The 20,481-nt window shown below is 38.9% G+C and overlaps 1 protein-coding gene across 1 annotated transcript; it reads right to left on the bottom strand.

The window, feature by feature from the left end:
• Positions 1-742: 742 nt before the first annotated feature.
• Positions 743-19,378, bottom strand: CNIH1 (cornichon family member 1). Its single transcript, XM_060004542.1, has 5 exons — positions 19,139-19,378; positions 13,948-14,016; positions 9,680-9,792; positions 8,456-8,599; positions 743-4,960 (listed from the first exon to the last, which is right to left on the bottom strand). Exons 1-5 carry the CDS (start codon positions 19,217-19,219, stop codon positions 4,933-4,935), a joined length of 435 nt encoding a protein of 144 aa, XP_059860525.1. The 5' UTR covers positions 19,220-19,378; the 3' UTR covers positions 743-4,932.
• Positions 19,379-20,481: the final 1,103 nt, after the last annotated feature.

The raw sequence follows: 20,481 nt of genomic DNA, 5'->3' as shown, positions 1-20,481 counted from the left end.
AAAATCAATGTTTTAATACTTTTATATACACAGTGTTTCTAGAACTTAAGGTTTTATAAGACTATGAAGGAAGGTGGGAGAATTGCATATCCCTAGGGATTTCTTACCCAAGGTAATAAATGCCAAAAGTTATAGCTAGAAAGTTATTTATTTTTTTTAAAGTACAGGCTGTAATAATAGACTGACCTTCCTCATGATTTTGGTATTATAACCAAATACAGTTTAAAAATCACAATATTCCATTAAACTTTAAACATTGAAATTGACATTACCAAATCTTATATTAGCTTTCTCCCAATATGAACATATAGCTTACTCATGAATACTTAAGAAAATGGAAGATAAGTATTGGCATGGACTAATCAAATCCTTTAATAATCAGCTGAATTTTCAAAGTGCACGCATCTCAATTTCCACTACAAGTGCTTGTTAAGCGTTCCGCATTTAAAATGCTTGACTAAACTATTTTAATACTAGGTATAAGGAAAAACATCAATTATTCCATAACAAAGAAACATGGGATGTCACTACTCAAATATAATTATCCAATTAAGTTTAATAACATGTAATTCCAACATTCTTGGAAAAGCATTTTCTCTGGTTAATCTGCAGGACGGCCCTCAAAACAATGGGGGAGGGGAGACAGAGAGACCAGCTAGAATCCTGGTCATACACAAGCCAGTTAGTTGCTGAAATAGAATCAACACAAACTCAACTGTTATCCACAAACTACACAAGGAAACATTTGAGACAGTTTTTATTAAATATACAAAAGCAAAATCAAGCAAGCAAGCTCTAGAAGGCAGGACGACATAAGGGCTGTACATGGTGTACAGGTCTTTGGATGGTGGACAGCACCATTAAGGTTAACTTAGATTTCAAATCTAACAAACCATGAGCACAGATGGCTAACTATATTCTGTGTTTCCCTTAGTAGTTTTAAGATCTACCTAGTCATCAATTTATTATTTAAGACATTTTTCTTCTCCAGAATATAAGAACATGATAACCAAAGAAATTTAGGAAAGCACTGTACAATGAACGTTAACTTATTCATTCTTTTCCATGTCAAGATGTTCTCTACATCTTCCACAATGTGCATCAATGAAACTAAAGTAGGGTAAAACCTTCACTCCAATCCCCCAGATCACCTTAGGTGGTTAATACTATTTTCCAAAAACAAGCAGAACAAGCAGCAGAGTTGTTTACTCCTTTTAGACATTTAGCTTTAAAACCATTAATTTTAATCAAAGTAAAATTGTTCTAAGAAAGCTATTCAACACATCCGGAAACAGAACCCCATCTTCTCTCTTAGCATCGCCCCAGAGTATTAGTTCAGAACCATCTGCTAAGCTATAACACTAGTGCCAGAGACTCATTAGCTGCTGGTCTGACCAATGACTGGTTTGAACAAAAGAGCTTAAATTATTCGACATTACTATCTTTCCCCTTTGAAAAGAGTGTTGTTTTAAAATATTTCGGCTGTCAGAACTTCTGATTTCCAATTATACTGTACAACTGATTATTGAGAGATGCACATTTTAAATAAGTAACTTAGATGAAAACTTTTAAATAGATTATTTTAATGGGCTTGATGCTGCTGTGCTATAGCCATACCTGAAATGAAAGCCCCCCTCCTCCAGGGTGTAAGAAGAAATCCACAGAAGTCATTCTTAGTACCATGGCAATAATATTCCATGAACACTGTTCATAAATATATACAATTGGAGGAAAAGAGAAGTGTTGTATCAAGGAAAATAATTTGCTAGTTTCAAAGTGTATCTATATCTCATTTCCTTTCTATGCAATTATCTGAAATATTTTCAAAATATGTTGTTGATCTGCAGAGAAGATGAGAGCTATTAACCTAAGTGGTCCTCAAGCTGGAAAATACTGAACAGGCTTTAAAAGACACATACTACAAACTGCCAATGCACTCTGCTGCTTTGTGTAAGACCATTACCTGGGTATCTAAACTTGACTGGTAGGTCTCGCAATTCATGGTGTAATCCATGAGGCTTCTCAAATGCTTCAGTAATACCTGGTATGTCTCAAAAGTGGATCATCTGGTCATTTCCTATCACTACCCCCTTCCCATGAAAAGTAATTCAAACTTCAAACAAATTAGCAGTTTATGTACAGCCTGTGACCCAACTCTCCTCTATCCTGGGATAGGGAGTGGGTACTATCAGTTAAATACTGTGAAAATCATCAAACATTATTAATAAAATTCAGATTCAGGCATTCAAGTTAAGTTTCTACCCCATACCTCCTTAACACTAATAGGACATGTTGGCATGATATAGTATTGTTACCAAGCAGAATAACTGCTAAACAGACTACATTTGTTACGTAAGATTTTTAATGCAGGAGAATCTGTACCAACAGCAAGGAGTTGCTGATACAGATAAAAACCACAGTGTGTTACACTAATGGTTTCAGAGAGTTGGAACACTCTTAAAGATAAATCACACAATAGCAAAAGTAATTGTAACAAGGGAAAAAAGAATTCCTAAATAAACAGCTGTGGCTACACAGGGTGCAGTCTGACTAAAGCTAGAAAGGATTACAAAGCCAGGCTAACTACATTTCAGCTGGGCATGCAGGAAAAATAGAAATATGGCTAGGGCCACCCAAACCAGATTAATGGGGGGAACAAAGCAAACTCAGAGCAAGGCAAAGAACAAGTGGGATACTGTCAAATGCAAATATTATATTTCTGCTTTCTCTTGGTAAGTGACTTAATTTCATAAAACACTGGAAAAGGTAAAGATGAGTAGATATTATGAGAGCATCCAGGTACCAAATCACATGCCTAGGAACTAACAATCTACCACTGAGATGGGTGAACCTCAACTGTCAGTCATCTTTGAGGAATCAGCTAAGGACTACATATCTAATTTTTGAAGCATGAGAAGGTGGCTTCCACAAATTACAACCAGTAAACCTTGCATTAATCCTGGAGAGTATTGTGGAATACATTATTAAAGGTATGTTCATTTATAAAGGAAAGTGGTGTTTGCTGAGAGACAGCAAGGGCTCATGAAAATGCTTTGACACGAATACAAAAGTAACTGCCCCAGGAAACCTATGTGAAGTACAGAAGACTTGGCCAAGTCTCTCATGATCAAAAGTTCTCGTGAACAAGAAAGAAAAATGAGTGCAAGGTGGTACAACTGGGTGGATTAGAAACTGAATTATTGCTTATACTCAGATCATGAGTCTTCAGTGCCTGGTAAGGGCTCAGTAAACAATTTACCACATGAACTGATGATCCCTCGAAGCGTGCTCCAGACTACAAAAGACAAGGTCTTTAAAGCGTCTCTCATTATGAAATGGTTGGACTCTCCTCACTCTTCTGGTTCTACATCCTCTTCTTCAACATATTCATCCTCATTACCCAATCTCAAAACAGTAACAGCCACTCTCCCAAAGGTGGAGAGGCATTTTTTTCACTAGTAGAGAATAAAACAGTACAGCATCTAATTCAAGGGGTACTTAGAGTAAGACTTCCACAAACACATCCATAAACTCCCTTGATCATTAATGTGGAATTTCTGCCTATGGTTTTCTTTCTTTGATCCTTGAAGAAACTTTGAACCACTTAAGACTATTTTCAATTGCCTTAACTTCCTCATCCCAAATAAAGCACAAGAATGCTTACGGAAACATGCAAGCCATAATTATTTTACCTGCCTTACAAGCAGCAGCAAAAAAACCAAACTTATAAGTCATTTTACCTTAAAATATGCTGTTTCAAAAAGGAAAAAAATATTTTAAACATTTTAAGTTTCACAATAATTGTTTTTAATTGGTAAGAAAAATGATGATGCTGTGCCATCAGTGTTTATGAATCTTGTCAAGTGACAAAAGAAGGTAATGTGCTTAACCATTTAAAAATCTTCCTTTTTAGATCCAAGCATGGTATTAAAAAAACAATGTAATACTCTACTATCTTTTTAAAAAATTGACAGTGATATGTCTTTATTTGGAATAAGCAAGTTTAAGAATAGCTATTTGTAACCTTTAAAACAATGCACTGAAAATAAGTCTTAATTTCAGAGTTTTATTGTATTGCACTAAAGGAACAGCAGGACGGTTATACAATGTTCTCTCTCATTCAGTTTTGAAAATCTAAAGTACTTGCAAACTCTTAAGAATATCTTTACCACCAGATTAGAGCACTAAGTATAATAACCAATTTCTTAATAAGTAATTTCTCACAAATTAAAACACATTTAAAATAGCTTTAAATGCATTCTTCACAAGTAAGTCAGCATATATTTTTGTATCATGTTCACTTATGCTTAAGAATTAAAGCAAGTATATTACTCTGGTGGAAATATGGGAAATCTCTCATTCATGCAATATACAGGGATAATATTTCAAGTCAAAGGGAAAAAAATCCCACTCATTTTTTTAATGCATCCATATATAATCACCTACATGATAGATGAGGAAACCCATGAAGTTTCCACAGGTCAGATATATATTTTCAATTCATCAGAAGCACCTGATATCTACAGCTAATTTATAATTAAATGGCATTTCAATAAAACCAAAATGAGCCCTACAACTTCTATAAACAAAAGCTTCCAATGGACTAAGGATAGTCAATAATTAATGCAGTCATTCAAGGGATTATGGCTGTTCCTTAAGGAGTGCAAGTTCAAACCTGTCAACACCAGAGGTATCATTTTATATTAATTTATACGTAATTCCATTTAAATTCTTTATCCGAGTATAACATATGAAAACAGTCTTTCCACAAGCAAAAAATGTGGAAACATTTAAAAAATAAGGAGTCATTTTTTAAAGTAACTGATCAGATTCCATAGGCTATTCTTGGAAACAGGATCTTGCTGGATAGAATCCCTTCATTTGGTGGCTTTTTGCATGCACTTAACTGGACCAGTTCTTCTGAGTGTTGTTCTAAGAGCTCACCAAAACATAGATCATGCTGAAAAGAAGAAAAAGGCTATTATTAACTCAAACATTCCTAATTATAAAAACTAAGAGCACCAAAAAGTTGAGTCTGCTTTATATAGCAAACTAGTTTGTGATATCACACCATCACAGAAAATGGAAAGACCGATGAATGACAAGTTCACAGTATGATTTTAATCTGCATTTATGGATTTTTGCCTAAGGTAGGATTGGCTCAGTGCATGTGCTGTAGTTGTCCCCTATTTCCTTTCCAATTTTAGCAAGTAGAACAGCACAGCTGAAAGCTTAATAGGGATCAGAGCTTAGAGAAGCAATCCAAACAGCACACTGCTCCACAGCTATGTCTAAGAATAGGAGTGAGCATCTCCAAGGGCTCACTTCATGCCAGGCCTTCTGTTAAGTCCTAGGAGGTAGGGTAGGTACCATTATCCCCATTTTACAGACAGGAATGATCAATCAAGGAACTTTCCCATTAGAGAAAGGCTCTAGGCAATAGCAGCAAGGTTAAAAAGGAAAAGGGGACCAACAAGCAAAATAAAAAGCAATAACCATTTGATCCTACATGAAGGGCAAGGTGGGAGAGGCATGGTTCAAAAGCATGTGTGTCTAGACGGAAATACAAAGCAAGGAGGTGAGCAAACTTGATAGACTATTTATTTTTTGTTATCATTATTTAATTAATAGACTTTTTAAAAGAGCAGTGTTAGGTTTACAGAAAAATTGAGCTGCAAGTAAAGAGACCTCTCATAGACCTCCCGATACCAGCACACAGACATACATACAGACACACAGTTTCCCTTATTACTGGCATCTTACATTAGTGTGGTATGCTTGTTACAACTGAACGAATATTGATACATCATTATTAACTAGAGTCCAGTGTTTACATTAAGGTTCACTGGCTGTTGTACATTCTACAGGTTTTGACAAACGTATATTTGCTTGGCAAACGTACCCACCCTTACAGTATCATACAGAATAGTTTCACTGCCCTAAAAATTATCTGTGCTCTGTCTATTCATCCCTCTCTCCCTGCTAACCCCTGGTGACCACTGATATTTTTACTGTCTCCATAGTGTTGCCTTTTCCAGAATATCATATATTTGGAATCAGACAATCTGTAGCCTTTTCAGACTGGCTTCTTTCACTTAGCAACATGCATTTAAGTTTCTTCCATGTATTTTCATGACTTGATAGATCATTTCTTTTAATCTCTGAATAATATTCCATTGTCTGGATGGACCACAGATTAAATATGTTTATCCATTACTATTGCTTTTTTTTTTCTGGCCCCGTTGCCTGGCATGTGGGATCTTAGTTCCCCGACCAGGGATCAAACCTGTGCTCCCTGCAGTGGAAGCGCAGGCTTAACCACTGGACTGCCAGGGAAGTCCCTACTATTGCTTTTAAAAGACAGACAATGGGCTTCATCGTAAGGGCTGGGCTCACAGAGGTTCACAGACAGCCTGGGAGGGGGCCCAATGGGTCAATGGTCTTGGTGCTCAGCCTGAGGACAGATGATGGAGACAGAGTGGACTTGTGGGCTCTCGCAATCTGGGTGATTGTTTCCATTCTCCTCCTGCCGACAGCTGGCTGTCCCTGGCTCTTCTCAGAAAGGCCTTTCGGGTGGGGGTGATACCCTACTCCATCGATAGGCCTGGGACTTAGTTTGCTGCTCTTATGGGGGCTCGTGGCTGATACGACCCCCAGACTGGGTGTCTGCCCTTCTCTTTCTCCTCAATCAAGGCACTGTGTTGGCTGGGCCTCCCGCCTGGATTCGTGTGTGTATGCATGTGTGTTGATAGACAATTTAAAACAAATGAATGATGTAGTGCCACCATCTCCTGGTGAACATTTTCCCACAACTCTACATCTCCAATTTTATCATTTATTCAAGCATTCATTTATTTTCCTTCTTTCAACAAATATGTTTTAAGTGCCTACTATATGCCAGCACTGTTCCAGACACTTATTATAGAAACTAAAAACTGAAAATTAACAGAAATTAAAAGGACACATGGAATTTCACTTTTCAGAACTTTTTCACTATCTTTGTTTCAGGTATGAACGTCTCTAGGTGTACTAACGGACACGCATTTTCACAAATATAACATCTAAAATCATAAAAATACATTTTCCATAAATTTAAGTCTAGCACTTCACCCTTTTCCATAATGGAAACTAGTATGATGTAAACAAGAAATAAGCAAGTTTTCAAGTAACAAAAAGGAGAGGGAAGAGAAACTTAATTACTGCCAAAATTTCATCTAATAAAACTAATTTTATTCATATTTTGACAATCAGGTAGAAATTCCTCTCCAGTTGAATATTTATCAATAAAAAATGGGGAAAATGTATTTATAAAGCTTAAAGAAAAATTATAACTCCACACTCGCCCGTGTCCATTTCCAGTTTTAATAAGCAGCCGTTTTCCTCCACCTACAGTACACCTAGAACAGTGCCTCTCAACCAGGGCTGATTTTGCCCCACAGAGGGCATCTGGCAAACATCTAGAGACATTTCTGGTTATTATGACTGGGGCGGGGGAAGCTACTGGCATCTAGTGGGCAGAGGCCAGGGATGCTGCTAAACATCCTACAATGCCCAGGACAGCTCCTCACAACAAAGATTTATCCTGCCCAAAATATCACAGTGCCAAGGTCAAGAAACCCTGACCTAGAGGAATGACGATATGAGTCCATCACTGTATAAAGGGAGGAAAATCAATAACTGTAGCATCGGGACTTCCCTGGTGGTCCAGTGGTTAAGAATCTGCCTTCCAATGCAGGGGATGCGGGTTCAATCCCTGGTGGGGGAACTAAGATCCCATATGCCTTGGGGCAACTAAGCCCGCGTGCGCCACAACTACTAAGCATGCGTGCCTCAAATAGAGAGACCGCTTGCCACAAACTACAGAGCCCTTGCACTTTGGAGCCCACGCACCACAGCTAGAGAGAAGCCCACGTGCCATAACGAAGATCCTGTGTGCCACAACTAAGACCCGATGCAGCCAAAAAATAAATAAATAATTAAAAAAATAAATAACTGCAGCATCCTATATGATAGAACTTTTCTTTCCTCCATCCCATTCGGATCATGCAAACCAGAAAATAAAATACAGTTTATGAAGAATGATAAAGAAAAAATTAAACATAATCTTGAGACAGACACTGAAGCCAAGCAGAAATTTTTTGCAAATGCACACAGCCATATCCTCTTGCTCTGCCATGGAGAATGAGGACTGTCCTTCACTGACTGTCTGAGACTTTGGAAGCAGCATCCCTGACCCAACTTTCTGCCTCTGACTGCACATCAGTTGGCTGCCTTGACAAGTACCAGTTTATTCAATGTGTGTGAATTTGCTGGTGTGCACTGTGCCGTTTTCAGTACCACCGTCCAAGACATGAGTTATTCTTCAAGTGGATTTTAAGGTGTTCAGACCATAATGCCTGCAAATGTTTCCGGCAGCAAAGTGAAATCATATTTTCGTTTTGTTTTTTAAACTTACCCATATAGGTAGTAAAAAAATGCTAGAAGATAAAAAGCTAATTTGCACCATCCTTCTTTCTGACAATATGCTAGAATATCTGCATTCATGATGGTTGTAGGGTCATAGAGTCCTGGTCCACTCATCACTGGTCTACTCATATACCTGTAATAAACACAGTTGATTAGCCACTCAGAATGGAAGCTAACCTTCAGGATGGAAAGGAGCATTCTTCTTCTCAAATAATATTTGTTACAATGAGAGGTGGTCCACATTGGGAAGCATACTTTTAGTTCTAGGTGGAGTTCTTTCCTTTTATCATCTTAATTTTAAAACTGGAGCCCCTACAGAGAACAAGGTGGTTAAACAAGTCATATCTGGTCTCCTCTACACTTCCAGAAATCCAAGATTAAGAATAACTGTAAAAAGGAAATACAATTTTTTCTTTCAACTTTTTATTTTAACATAAAGAACACTTCACCAAGATATTCCAAATGTTCACATTTACCACACAGCTTTGTCCTTCTCTTTTCTGTTCTCTCTCTAAATACACGTACATTTTTTTCTGAGCCATTTCAGAGCCAGTTACAGATGTGAAACCACTTTACTCCTAAATACTTCTTCCATATGTATTTCCTAAAATCAAGGGCAATGAGATTTTGACATGCCTATCTAAAACAAAACACTCTAATGCTATATAGATCAGATATAACATTTAGAAGTTATGAAATATGAATCTTTTATAAATAACCAAATTTAAAGTCATAAAGTAAACATGGAGAAAGAAGTTAGACACACACTGTACAATCTGATTTATATGAAGTTCAAAGATGGACAAAACTAATCTAAGCTGCAAGAGATCACTGGTTCTCCTATGAAAGTACAGGGCTAACTGATTGGAATGGGACACAAGGGACTCTTCTGGGGGCTGGAAGTGCTGTATATCTTGATCTGGGTGGTAGTTTCACAAGTGTATCCATATGTAAAAATCCACTGAGCTGTACACTTTAGACGTGCACACATTATCGTATGTAAGTTATACCTCACTTTTAAAAAAAACCCTTTAAAGAATAATAACATAAGCTCCATAAGAGGTATTAACACAGTTATTTGTGCATCCATGTGGTTTTAAAAATAAATGCTAACTAATTTCGTTTAGGTGGCTAGCATGTAAGATAACCATATCAACCATAGTATAATTAAAATTTAATTAGGAAAAGTATTAGAAGTGTATCTAAATATTACCTCCAAATATGATATGCCAAGAGGGGCATATTGAGACCCAGTGTAAGCCACTCTGCTGCACAAAGAAACATGACACAGAAGAAAGCATGGATGAGGTACTCTGGAAGGACAAGCTGGAAGAAAAACACAAGCCAGTTATCAAAATGCCTTGGCATTAAGTCAACTGCTAATTTGGAAAGCAGGTGGCAACTAAGTTTCAATAATGAAAAATCACTGTTTTCCTAGAATCAGAAATGAAAGATGCTACTGAGTTTTATTTCCATATTAAGCTTTTGAACAAAAGCAGGATTATATGCCAACTGACCAGAGGATATAGCTTGCACTAAAAGAATAAGATATAACTTAAAATTTAAAACCCAAACTTTTAGAGCCACAGGTTAAATTATACAAAGTTACCACCCAGATTGTTCAAACACAGTTATCTGCTAATCACTCAGAATATTTTTTCTTTCCACCATTCAAGAATGATGAAAATACAAAAATGAAATATCTGATCACATGCAACATGATATAAAAAAATCCACAAAAACAAAACTCCCCTTTAGAAGTTTACACATTAGTGTTTTTAAGCCTTTAAACAGAAACCAGGGATGTTACATATACAATATTTAGCAAACCACATCACATTACCACAAAAGTAATTTTTCAATGGAAAGCCAACAGCCAATAATCTCAGCACAGTCGGGGGGAAAGAACATTAATACGCACAGATGCAAACGATGTGCTTTCTGCAATGTAGGAGGGAAAAGACTAAGATCTGAACCATGAAATTGGAATTCTCCCGGTTCCTGAGCTCCCATTCCTACAAGGCCTTCCTATTTCTTTCAGCCTGCTTTCTCCAATGAAGGGCTACAAACACAGCAGACCAGTAGGAGCTCAGAACTCAAAATGCATCTTTTGATAGCAGGTAGTATTAAGTGAGGAAAAATTAGTTCAAGCAAAATGCTTTTTATAAAATGACCAAGAGTTCATGCTTTACTCTAAATTATCTTTCTCATCCTACAGATTTCAGCCTAATGACTCTGTTAAACATAAATACCAAAACCTTTCATTTCAAGTTTCAGCCAAAGAGCTTCCTACAAGTCACAGCTGCAAAGCCAGTTTCTCAAATGTGCTGCACTGTCCCATCAGATCTTTCCTGAGGGGAAACTATAGCTGTAGAAATAATATATTACTTATTCAAGTCCATTTTCTAGTACTCCCAAATTACTTTTCCCATTCAAAGCTGTAAAGCAAAGTTTTTAATTAATACTATTTTAAATAAAATTCCAGTAAAACCAATTAATCTATACCACTAACCAGATATTTTCTACAAATTTAAGTAATATAATAACAAGATAAACTCTGCACATATATATAAACATGTAAATAACATGGACCATTAAGTCAGCATTTAATTAAGATCAAAGTTAAACATCTGCAAGAAAATATCCATAGGAAAATCTTTGGAACACAAAGACTACAAGCAGGACAAACCAAGAAAAATATATACTACATTTTATTAGGAGTTCCACTAAAGCTGCTGTTTATAATACTAGTTTAAATTACAAGAGTTTTCTTTAAAATATAATGAGTCTATTTTGGCCCTCTAAAACCAAGTGATCTAACAATACAAATCATCATCCAAGTTTTCCAGACTAGGGTATGGGGAGAAAATGATTTTGAAAGCTTGATCCCTACTGCTCTTAAACAATATTCTTTAATAAGAGTGATAATAAAGATAATCTGCAACTCTACAAGTCTTTTGTTTTGTCTTGTTTTGTTTTGTTTTTGCGGTACGGGGGCCCCTCACTGCCGTGGCCTCTCCCGTTGCAGAGCACAGGCTCCGGATGCGCGGGCCCAGCCGCTCCACGGCATATGGGATCTTCCCGGACCGGGGCACGAACCAGCGTCCCCTGCATCGGCAGGCGGACTCCCAACCACTGCGCCACCAGGGAAGCCCTCTACCAGTTTTAATATGAAACAAATGCCACACTCCCTCCCTTCTCAGCAAAACAGTCCAGATACTTTTACTATGCATCTCTCATGAAGACCAGTCCTCTTCAATCATTCTTTAATGATGAAATTTCCCCATTAGTGGCACAAAATGATTCCATTTAGGAACCCACATTTACACAAAAACTAGTATCCATAAACACCACACGCAAATATGGCTGAAACGATAGTACTTAAACATGCAAATCATAATATTCTGTAGTTAAGGTTCACATTTTTAAATATAATGGTATTTGTCTTCCCCCATACTTTGGCAGAATTGTCAAAACAAATTTTCAATAGGGAAAACTGTCAGATGCACTGCTATTAAGCCAATTATCGGCACCCTATCCAAAACACAGCTTGTGCTGGTGTAGAAACTTCCTTCCAATCCACTGCAGCATTAGGATGTCCCAAGCACAAAGTGAGAATTTCTTTCCATTAAAAAAAAGCCAAAAATCACACTCTATATTTTAAAATGAAATTAGTCCCTCTTAAGTTTATGGTAAATTAGGAAAATACAAGAATCTAAACCTAAAAAAATCAGGCTGTCTGGGTTTGAATTCTGACTCTATGTTAGCTGTGTGACCCTGGGCAAAGTGCCTGAACCTCACTAAGCCTCAGTTTACTCTCCTATTCATTAGTATAATATACTCACCTCTTAGGATTGTCATGAAAACTGAATGAAAAAACCCAGGTAAAGATGCTTAGCACAGAGCCTGGCACCCAGGAAAGCCCTCATCTGATTTCAGCTATTATCATCTTCATCATCATTTGGTTATTTGAAGTAATGAAAAGCCAAAGAAGATAGAATACTATTAATACATAGCCATCAAAAGGAGAAATTTCAGTTTCTTAATTTCTTGGTAACAATTAGTTTAAACAGTAAGTTAAGATGTTTTACAGTGAACATTATTACTTCCCAGTGAAAAAGCCGATTCAGCTCACATTTTGCTTCATAAGAGTAGAGAAACAGCAAGTTAATACTTTTAATTGTACCTACATCAAGTCTTACTGTAGCAGTTCTTTAAAGACAAACCAGGAATCTATTCCATCATGGCTATTTATCTAGGAAACAATGATAAAAGTAGCAAACCAACTTTATAGACCCTTTCTAAATAAAATCCCTCTAGCATGCTAGGGCTTTACAATTTTACACAGCTAAAGTCTGTACATGTTTTCATCTTCATTAAGTAATGTTTAAAGATGAATTATTACATTCTATTTCCTGAAGACATACTCACTGCCTTCTTACAAAAAACCTTTCAGTTTCTGACCAGTTAGGCAAAAATCAAACCTACAGGCTAAAGGAGAATCTTCCTGTAAACTAAATGAAGTCAAATATATATATAAAACCCCTAAGCACAATGGGGCCACATTATAACTAAATCCAGAAGAGCTCAGAACTTAGTGTTAGACAGGTCTGCTTTAGAAACTTAGAGTGGATATATACTAGAAATAACTATGTAGACATTTGTATACAAATTGTTATCCACAAAATTCTGACAGCATGAATCCAAAGGTAAGCCTTACTGCAAAATTCCAGAGCCTGAGAACAGAGCTATCCACCTAAAAGGCTCTAAATAAACAGCTGCTGAAAGAATAAATAAATTCCAGAATAGACAAAACCAAAGATAAAAATAGATATGGTACTAAAGACTCCACCTACAGACTACCTCAGAGTAAGTTACCACAAAAGAATAATCTCACCTATTAAAGTCATTTCATGTTAACCAACTTTCAAACACTGCACCTAATAATTTAATATCGAAGTGCCTATGGCTATAACATTTTTTTAAATGCATGAGCATTTAACAGCTTTCCCTACTTGACTGGGCCAGCAAGCAAACATTTGCATAAAATATGAAATTTCATGAAATCATAAACCTCAACAGGCATATGAACAAGCACACTGAACAGAACAGTTTACAAATACAAATGCCCTAACCCTCCCCATGAAATGAATGTAGCATTAAAACATTAAACTAAAAAGAAGTACACACCTTTAATGCAATTTTGACTCTTTTAATCTTTTTGACCTTTTCAACTGTCTTTGGCCGACAATGTAAAAAGCAGATTGGAAGAATGTTAGTATGACAGCTGACACGATCACCAGCAGATTAATAATAGAATAGTCAAGCAGGACAGGAAAAAGAATATTTTTTAAAATTCTGCCTACTTCAAAAAGTACAAATTTATCATGCTACTGAGAATACTGGCCATTTTCAAATTATATCAAGTTAAAAGCAAAAACAGTTTAAAAATCTAGAGAAATAGCCTATATTATAACTTACAGGATTCAGGGTATTACACTGGTCTATAGGATTCTTGTAATCAGTCTTCAGCTCATCAAATGCTATAATCTAAAATAAAAATAAAATAGTTAGGATCTCTCACTTTAATAAAAAGCAGCAATAAACCTGCCCCATCAAACAATAACTGAATAAAGTTAATAGGACAAAAGCACAGGTGTAGCAACTTTATACGTACCAGTTTACAGTAAGCTCAATATATGGTAATTAATAAATAACTAGAATCACATTCAAAGAACTGAAAACACTTGTATATTGTTATCATTAAAATGATCTGATATCACTGTGATAAATACCTTCAATTCTCAATTTTTTCACTGCCTCCACTAAAGTTATTTTCTCTGCTTGAAATAGTCTTTCCCCCAGCCGTAACTACAGAAGCTCCTCTTTATCCTAAACAAACATTCTTCCTATGTCAACTCCTCCCTGTAGGTCTCCCTAACTCCCTTGGGCAGAAATAATTGCACGCCTTTCTAATCTCCACATAGAACAAGGCTTTATAACGCTATCAGGCTGGCATTTCTCATACTGGAGGAGAGGATTTAAGTTCAGGTTTGTGTCCCCCCACTAGACTGTGTGCCCCTCAGGGTGAAGTGTTTTTAATCATCTGTGCATGTCCCTCCCTTGTCACAGTGTTCAGCGGGACACTAGAAATGGACTTGTATGCTTCAATTTGTTCCCATTTGTACCTAAACACATACATTTAATGGTCCTGCTTCGATTTGGAAATTCAAGAAATAGCCTCAGAATAGAGGAACACTAAGAGAATATTAAACTTCACAGCCAGGACCACCGCATACAGTACTGTAGTTTCTGCACAGAACAAAAGGCCAGGTGAGGGCACAATGCCACGCACGCTTCTGCTGCCAAGCACCCTGGCATGGGCTCTGCACCAGGGGCTATTCAGGAGGGAGGACTTTTCTAATCCTCTGCCTCAAGAGGCATCTTATTCTAATTCACCTTAAGGCACCACATAGGCAAGAGCAGGCCTGTTTAAGGGCACTGCAAAAATGATCAATCTGACCTCCTTTCATGTCCTCTGTATATTCCTACCACATGCAGGTCCTTTCATTTGATCACCAAACTAAAGACTGAAGAAGGGTAAAGCCCAGGTAAGGCCAGCTTCTCATGGTGTGATGAGTGAAACAGTTATAAATATGATAAGGGAAGAAAGATCTCATCCACTTAAAATGCGTTGCAAGGACTTTCCTGGCGGTCCAGGGGTTAAGACTCCATGCTTCCACTGCAGGGTACACAGTTCCATCCCTGGTCGGAGAACTAAGATCCCACATGCCGTGTGGCGTGGCCAATAAATAATAAACAAATAAAATGCATGGCAAGAGTAAATCAACTATACTTTAATATAAGTAAATAAATAAAAATTTTATATCATACCATCAAAAAAAACAGCAAGAATCAAGAATGTTTCTGTCCACACTCTGAGAAGAAATGTGGCTTTAACATTTAAGGTCACTGAACACAGAACTTCAAAGTCAAAATGCACTAAAAATCAAATAGGGGTGACACACCACTTTGTGTCAAAGTAAGAAGCCAAACGCCCCAAATTTATGGGGGAGCTATTTTAGTTGCTGGCACCAGTCGCCCAGGGGACAAAGAATTTAATCTGCCCTTGCTCTGGTGGGCTAGGACTAGTATTTTTATATGTGAGACAGTGCTACTCAATATTACCAGTAATCACTGAAGTCATATATTTCTAGCTTTTAATATACTGGCTTACCCTGTTAAAATTGTTAGCTTCATAAAAAGATGAGTTTTTTAATTTCTAGAATTTTATAAAATTACCAACCTGGCCTAATAAAAATTTTAATGAAAGTAGAAATAGAAGGAAAATAATTAAACATTAAAATGTAAGCTCCATGAGAGCAAAGGTTTTTGCTGTGTTCACTGCTATGTCGCAGGGCTTAAAATAGTGCCTGGCACCTATATAAGTGTTCAATCAATATTTACTGAATGGGACTACCCTGGTGGTCCAGTGGTTAAGAATCCGCCTTCCAATGCAGGGGATACGGGTTCGATCCCTGGTCAGAGAACTAAGATCCCATGTGCCCCGGGCTTCAACTACTGAGCCTGCATGCTCTGGAGCCCATGTGCCACAACTACTGAGCCCACACGCTTCAACGAAAGACCCCGCAAGCCGAAACCAAGATCCCGCCTGCCGCAACTAAGACCTGATGCAGCCAAATAAATATTAAAAGCAAATATTTACTGAATGAAAGGGAGGAAAAAGGAAAAACTAGTCCTATGCTTAAAAAAAAAGTACAGAACTCGCCAAAAGGCATTTTCCTTTGCTAATGACCCCTAACACATATAAATGTTAAAAATATAAATGTACAAATAGAAGATACTAATTTCTGATTATTTATGGATATAATCAGTCAATTACCTGACATTAGCTGTGATATATTCCCAATGCATTTTAGTAATAACATTTAAGACAAGGACTGTGATCGCAAATACAATTACTTCCCTATAACAAGATCCAATTTACTAGCAGAGTACGAAACTTGTGCTTTAACTTTTTTCCCACTGCACGGTTTCTTCAGGTGATTTCAAAGGATCTTTTAATGCGTATGTTGCTGAATGGGTTTCTGTTTGAGTGCTATAAGCTAGAGTTGTCAAAACTCTTCTGAAAAGATTCTTAAACTAGTGGTTTTCAAATCTTCTGTGACTGTGGGTCTGGACAAGGACATTCACAAAGTTTTCCAAAAAAGTGCAAAAACAAAACAAACAAATAAACAAAAATCCCTAAAGATAGCAAACTACACAATTCAGGATACCTTCAAATTCGATGCACATCTTTGCGGAATGACTTCTGCATTTTTAGCTTTCAAACAAACCTATGCTCCCAACTCTATTCTCCAAAAAGCATCAATCACATGATTTAGGACTAAACTGACAGACGTAACCATCAGCATAAAAAAATCCTCCGTACAACAATTAACATAAACTGGATTTTCTGAATTTATACTTGAAATTTCCAGATGCGTCTTCTGACAGATACTTAAAATGACCTAAGAAAATAAACTGGGGACCTCCCTGGTGGGGCAGTGGTTAAGAATCCACCTGCCTAATGCAGGAGACACAGGTTCAAGCCCTGGTCTGGGAATATCCCAGATGTTGCAGAGCAACTAAGCCTGTGCTCCATGACTACTGAGCCCCCGTGCCTAGAACCCATGCTCTGCAACAAGAGAAGCCACCGTAATGAGAAGCCTGCGCACCACAATGGAGAGTAGCCCCCGCTCGCTGCAACTAGAGAAAGCCTACGTGCAGCAACGAAGACCCAATGCAGTCAAAGATAAATTATTTTTAAAAAATTAAAAATAAAAAAAGAAAAGTTAAAAAAGAGAAACTGAAGGTTACATAGTTAACAGAAAAATTAAAACTATATCTTTATTTAGAATTTTCTACTTTTTTCCCAAAGGATGCACAATCCTCTGAACTACTAGAAATCCCTAAGGGTATAAGCTCTCCACTAATCTGTGGAGTACAAACAAATTTTTAATTCTGTAACAGGACTTAAAATCATCTACTTCACCCAAACACATATTCATTTAAATTACCCAAATACATATTGATTTAAATTACCCATTTTTTTCTTTAAAGTGCAGTTCAGGTTTTCTTAGCAAAACACAATCTAGTTCAAAATGTAAGCCATTCACAGCTCTCTTCTAAGAATCCTCATCAGCTCAGAAAACAGAGTGCCCATCAAGCAGGAAGTGATTAAATCCTCATCTACAAATGGCAGGGAACCACACATTTCAGTTTCATCAGAGGCTTACTAAGGCAGAGCTAGTTTGCATCCCAAATTATCTTTACTTATTGTCTTTATTCCACCAAAGAAGAGCCCAAAATGCTCTTCAAGTTATGGGTTCCTACTGACAAAGCATTCTGAGGGAGCAGCCTACATAAGCATTCCCCCACTACACAAGCAGTTGGGTTTCAAATAATTATAAATGTAATTACACTCCTTAGCAAAAGGGAGTGGATTTGAGATTTTTTTTTTTTTCCCCACAAGACACTGCTACCACGTAAATCACTCTGCCTCTGTATGTTCCACAACATATCCCTGCTATGGGCATGATGAAACCTGACTGAAAATTTACATGAGAGTGAACATACCCAATCATTCAAACTAAGACCAATATTCCAGAAGGTACTAGAATATGGAGGGCAGAGCAAAAATAAGATAAATTTTTAATGAATGCTGATGTCCAAAAGGCTGCTTCTAATTTTGTGTTAGAGAAACAGGAATCCTTTAAAATCTCTTGTATTTCACAGGGAACTTAACTTGTTTCTTACAGGGGCCAGTAAGGATGTGCTTCTGTCCTGCAACATGATGTGAGTAAAAGAGAAAAAAAAAAAAATTATCCTAGAGAAGCGTAAGGTTTCTGAGCATTTTCAAAATCGAATTAAAACCACCTCTACTAAATCAAGCTACTCCGAACACAGAGGTGGCTAGGAAGTCTCTCGAGAAACCGGTCGGTCAAAGTATGATTTAGGGGGAAAGTTCGGAGATAACGGTCAACAAAGTAATCAATTCAACCGGCATCAAAGTTCACCAGGAGACAATGCCGGGGGCGGGGGCGGGGGCGGTGATTCTACCTGAAGAGCACCCAACAAGTGCCTGAAAAGTACAGCTGGAAATTTATCTCAAGTAGGTTATAACTACCTCATTTGGGCCACACTCCTGTGGACACCAGAAAACAAAGGCAATCTGCATTAAATAATATTTCGGCAAACTTCATTCCGGCTCAGCACGTAGCACGCCCCTCTGCGCCCTTGACATCCTCCCGAGGGACGAGGGAACGCGGGGATGCGGCGCCGGCCAGCGAAGCGCTGTCCCGCAGGGCCCGCTAGGACCGCGGCCGCCCCACCCGGCGAGGGAGGAGTAGCAGCGCGCGCGGCCTGCGCCGGGACACAGCGGGCGCAGCCAGGCAGCCGCCGGACGCCTCGGCTCCTCCTGGACCTGCAGCCCCCGGTTCGCGGACCGAGGGCGCGCAGGGCCCTGGCCGCGCGGCCGTCACCGCCCCGGCCTGGCTCCATTCCCGGGCGTGCGGACCTCCGAGGGCCGCGGCCGCCCAGACCACGGGCCCGGGGCGAAAAGAGGCTGCGCCGCCACCTCGCCCTTCTATCCCAGGCCCCGGCTACTCACATGCCAAATGGCGAAGAAGATGAGTGCGGCGGTGAGCAGCAGCGCCAGCATGTAGCAGAAGGCCGCGAACGTGAACGCCATGGCCGGGGAGGAGGAGCGGGGAGGAGGAGCAGGGAGCAGCACCGGTGCCAGCGGAGAAAGGCGGCGCAGGGCCCTCTGGGTAAAACCATTCACTTCCCGCGACCACAACCCACACCGCCGCCGCTGCCGCCGCGGGAGCGCCAGCCCTCCCAGCACGCCTGCGCACCAGCCCGGGTGCAAGGCGCCCTCCAGTGGCCGGAGTCCGCCATGCACTTGTATTGTCTGCATAGAGGATTAATTTATCTTGCCTACTTCGCTCCTTTATTCTTTGAACAAATATTCATTGACTGAGTGCCAGTATGTTCCAGGTTTTTGTGCTTCTCCTTTGAGATACAAAGGTGAGTAAAATAGTACTAGCACGGAAAGAAGTTAGTATAGTGCTGGAAATGAATACGTAAATAAATCATTACAACATTATTACCCTGTTAACGGAAGTCTGCAGCATGTTATGACAGGTCAGAGCAGGGCGCCGAGCCCACCCTGGGGCGTTCAGGGAAGGATTCCTGGAATAGATGTTTTGTTTTTGTTTTTGTCTTTTTGCGATACGCGGGCCTCTCACTGCTGTGGCTTCTCCCGTTGCGGAGCACAGGCTCCAGACGCACAGGCTCAACGGCCGTGGCTCAGGGGCCCAGCCGCTCCGCGGCATGTGGGATCTTCCCGGACCAGGGCACGAACCCGTACCCCTTGCATCGGCAGGCAGACTCTCAACCACTGCGCCACCAGGGAAGCCCTGGAATAGATGTTTTTTAAACTGAGGCTTACATGAGTAGAAGCTGTCCAGGCAAAGAGACGGTAGGATCAGCCGTCCAGTCAGAAGGTTCAACGTGAGCAAAGGCACAGAGATGAAAGAAAGAAAACAATTTCGGTGTCTTAGGTGAAACCACCTAAACAGTTCTAAGTTAGTGGACAAGACAGTGCTGAGAGTTAGGGGTCATCAAGGGTTTAGATCATTGAGGGCCTTATATGCCTGGTTAAGGAGCTCAGACTTCATATCCCATAAGCCCATGTTTTTCAATCTCTTTTGCCCACCACACACGATTAGACTTTTTCATTGCAACACAGCAGAACATCATACACACGTGGAATTATAGAGACATGGACATCTGGATACAGAGACAAAGAAATACATATATAACAAACAAAAATTTCACAAAACTAAATATCCACGAGTACTTGCCCTTCTATTCTTTTTTGCTGTCTTGTTTCTGGAGGGTTTTTTTGTTTGTTTCTTTTCTTTTATTCCTAGGTGGTTTTTATTTGTT

Source organism: Delphinus delphis, chromosome 2 (genome assembly GCF_949987515.2).
Source record: "Delphinus delphis chromosome 2, mDelDel1.2, whole genome shotgun sequence".
Taxonomy (NCBI): domain Eukaryota; kingdom Metazoa; phylum Chordata; class Mammalia; order Artiodactyla; family Delphinidae; genus Delphinus; species Delphinus delphis.
This window is presented reverse-complemented; position numbering and strand designations above follow the sequence as displayed.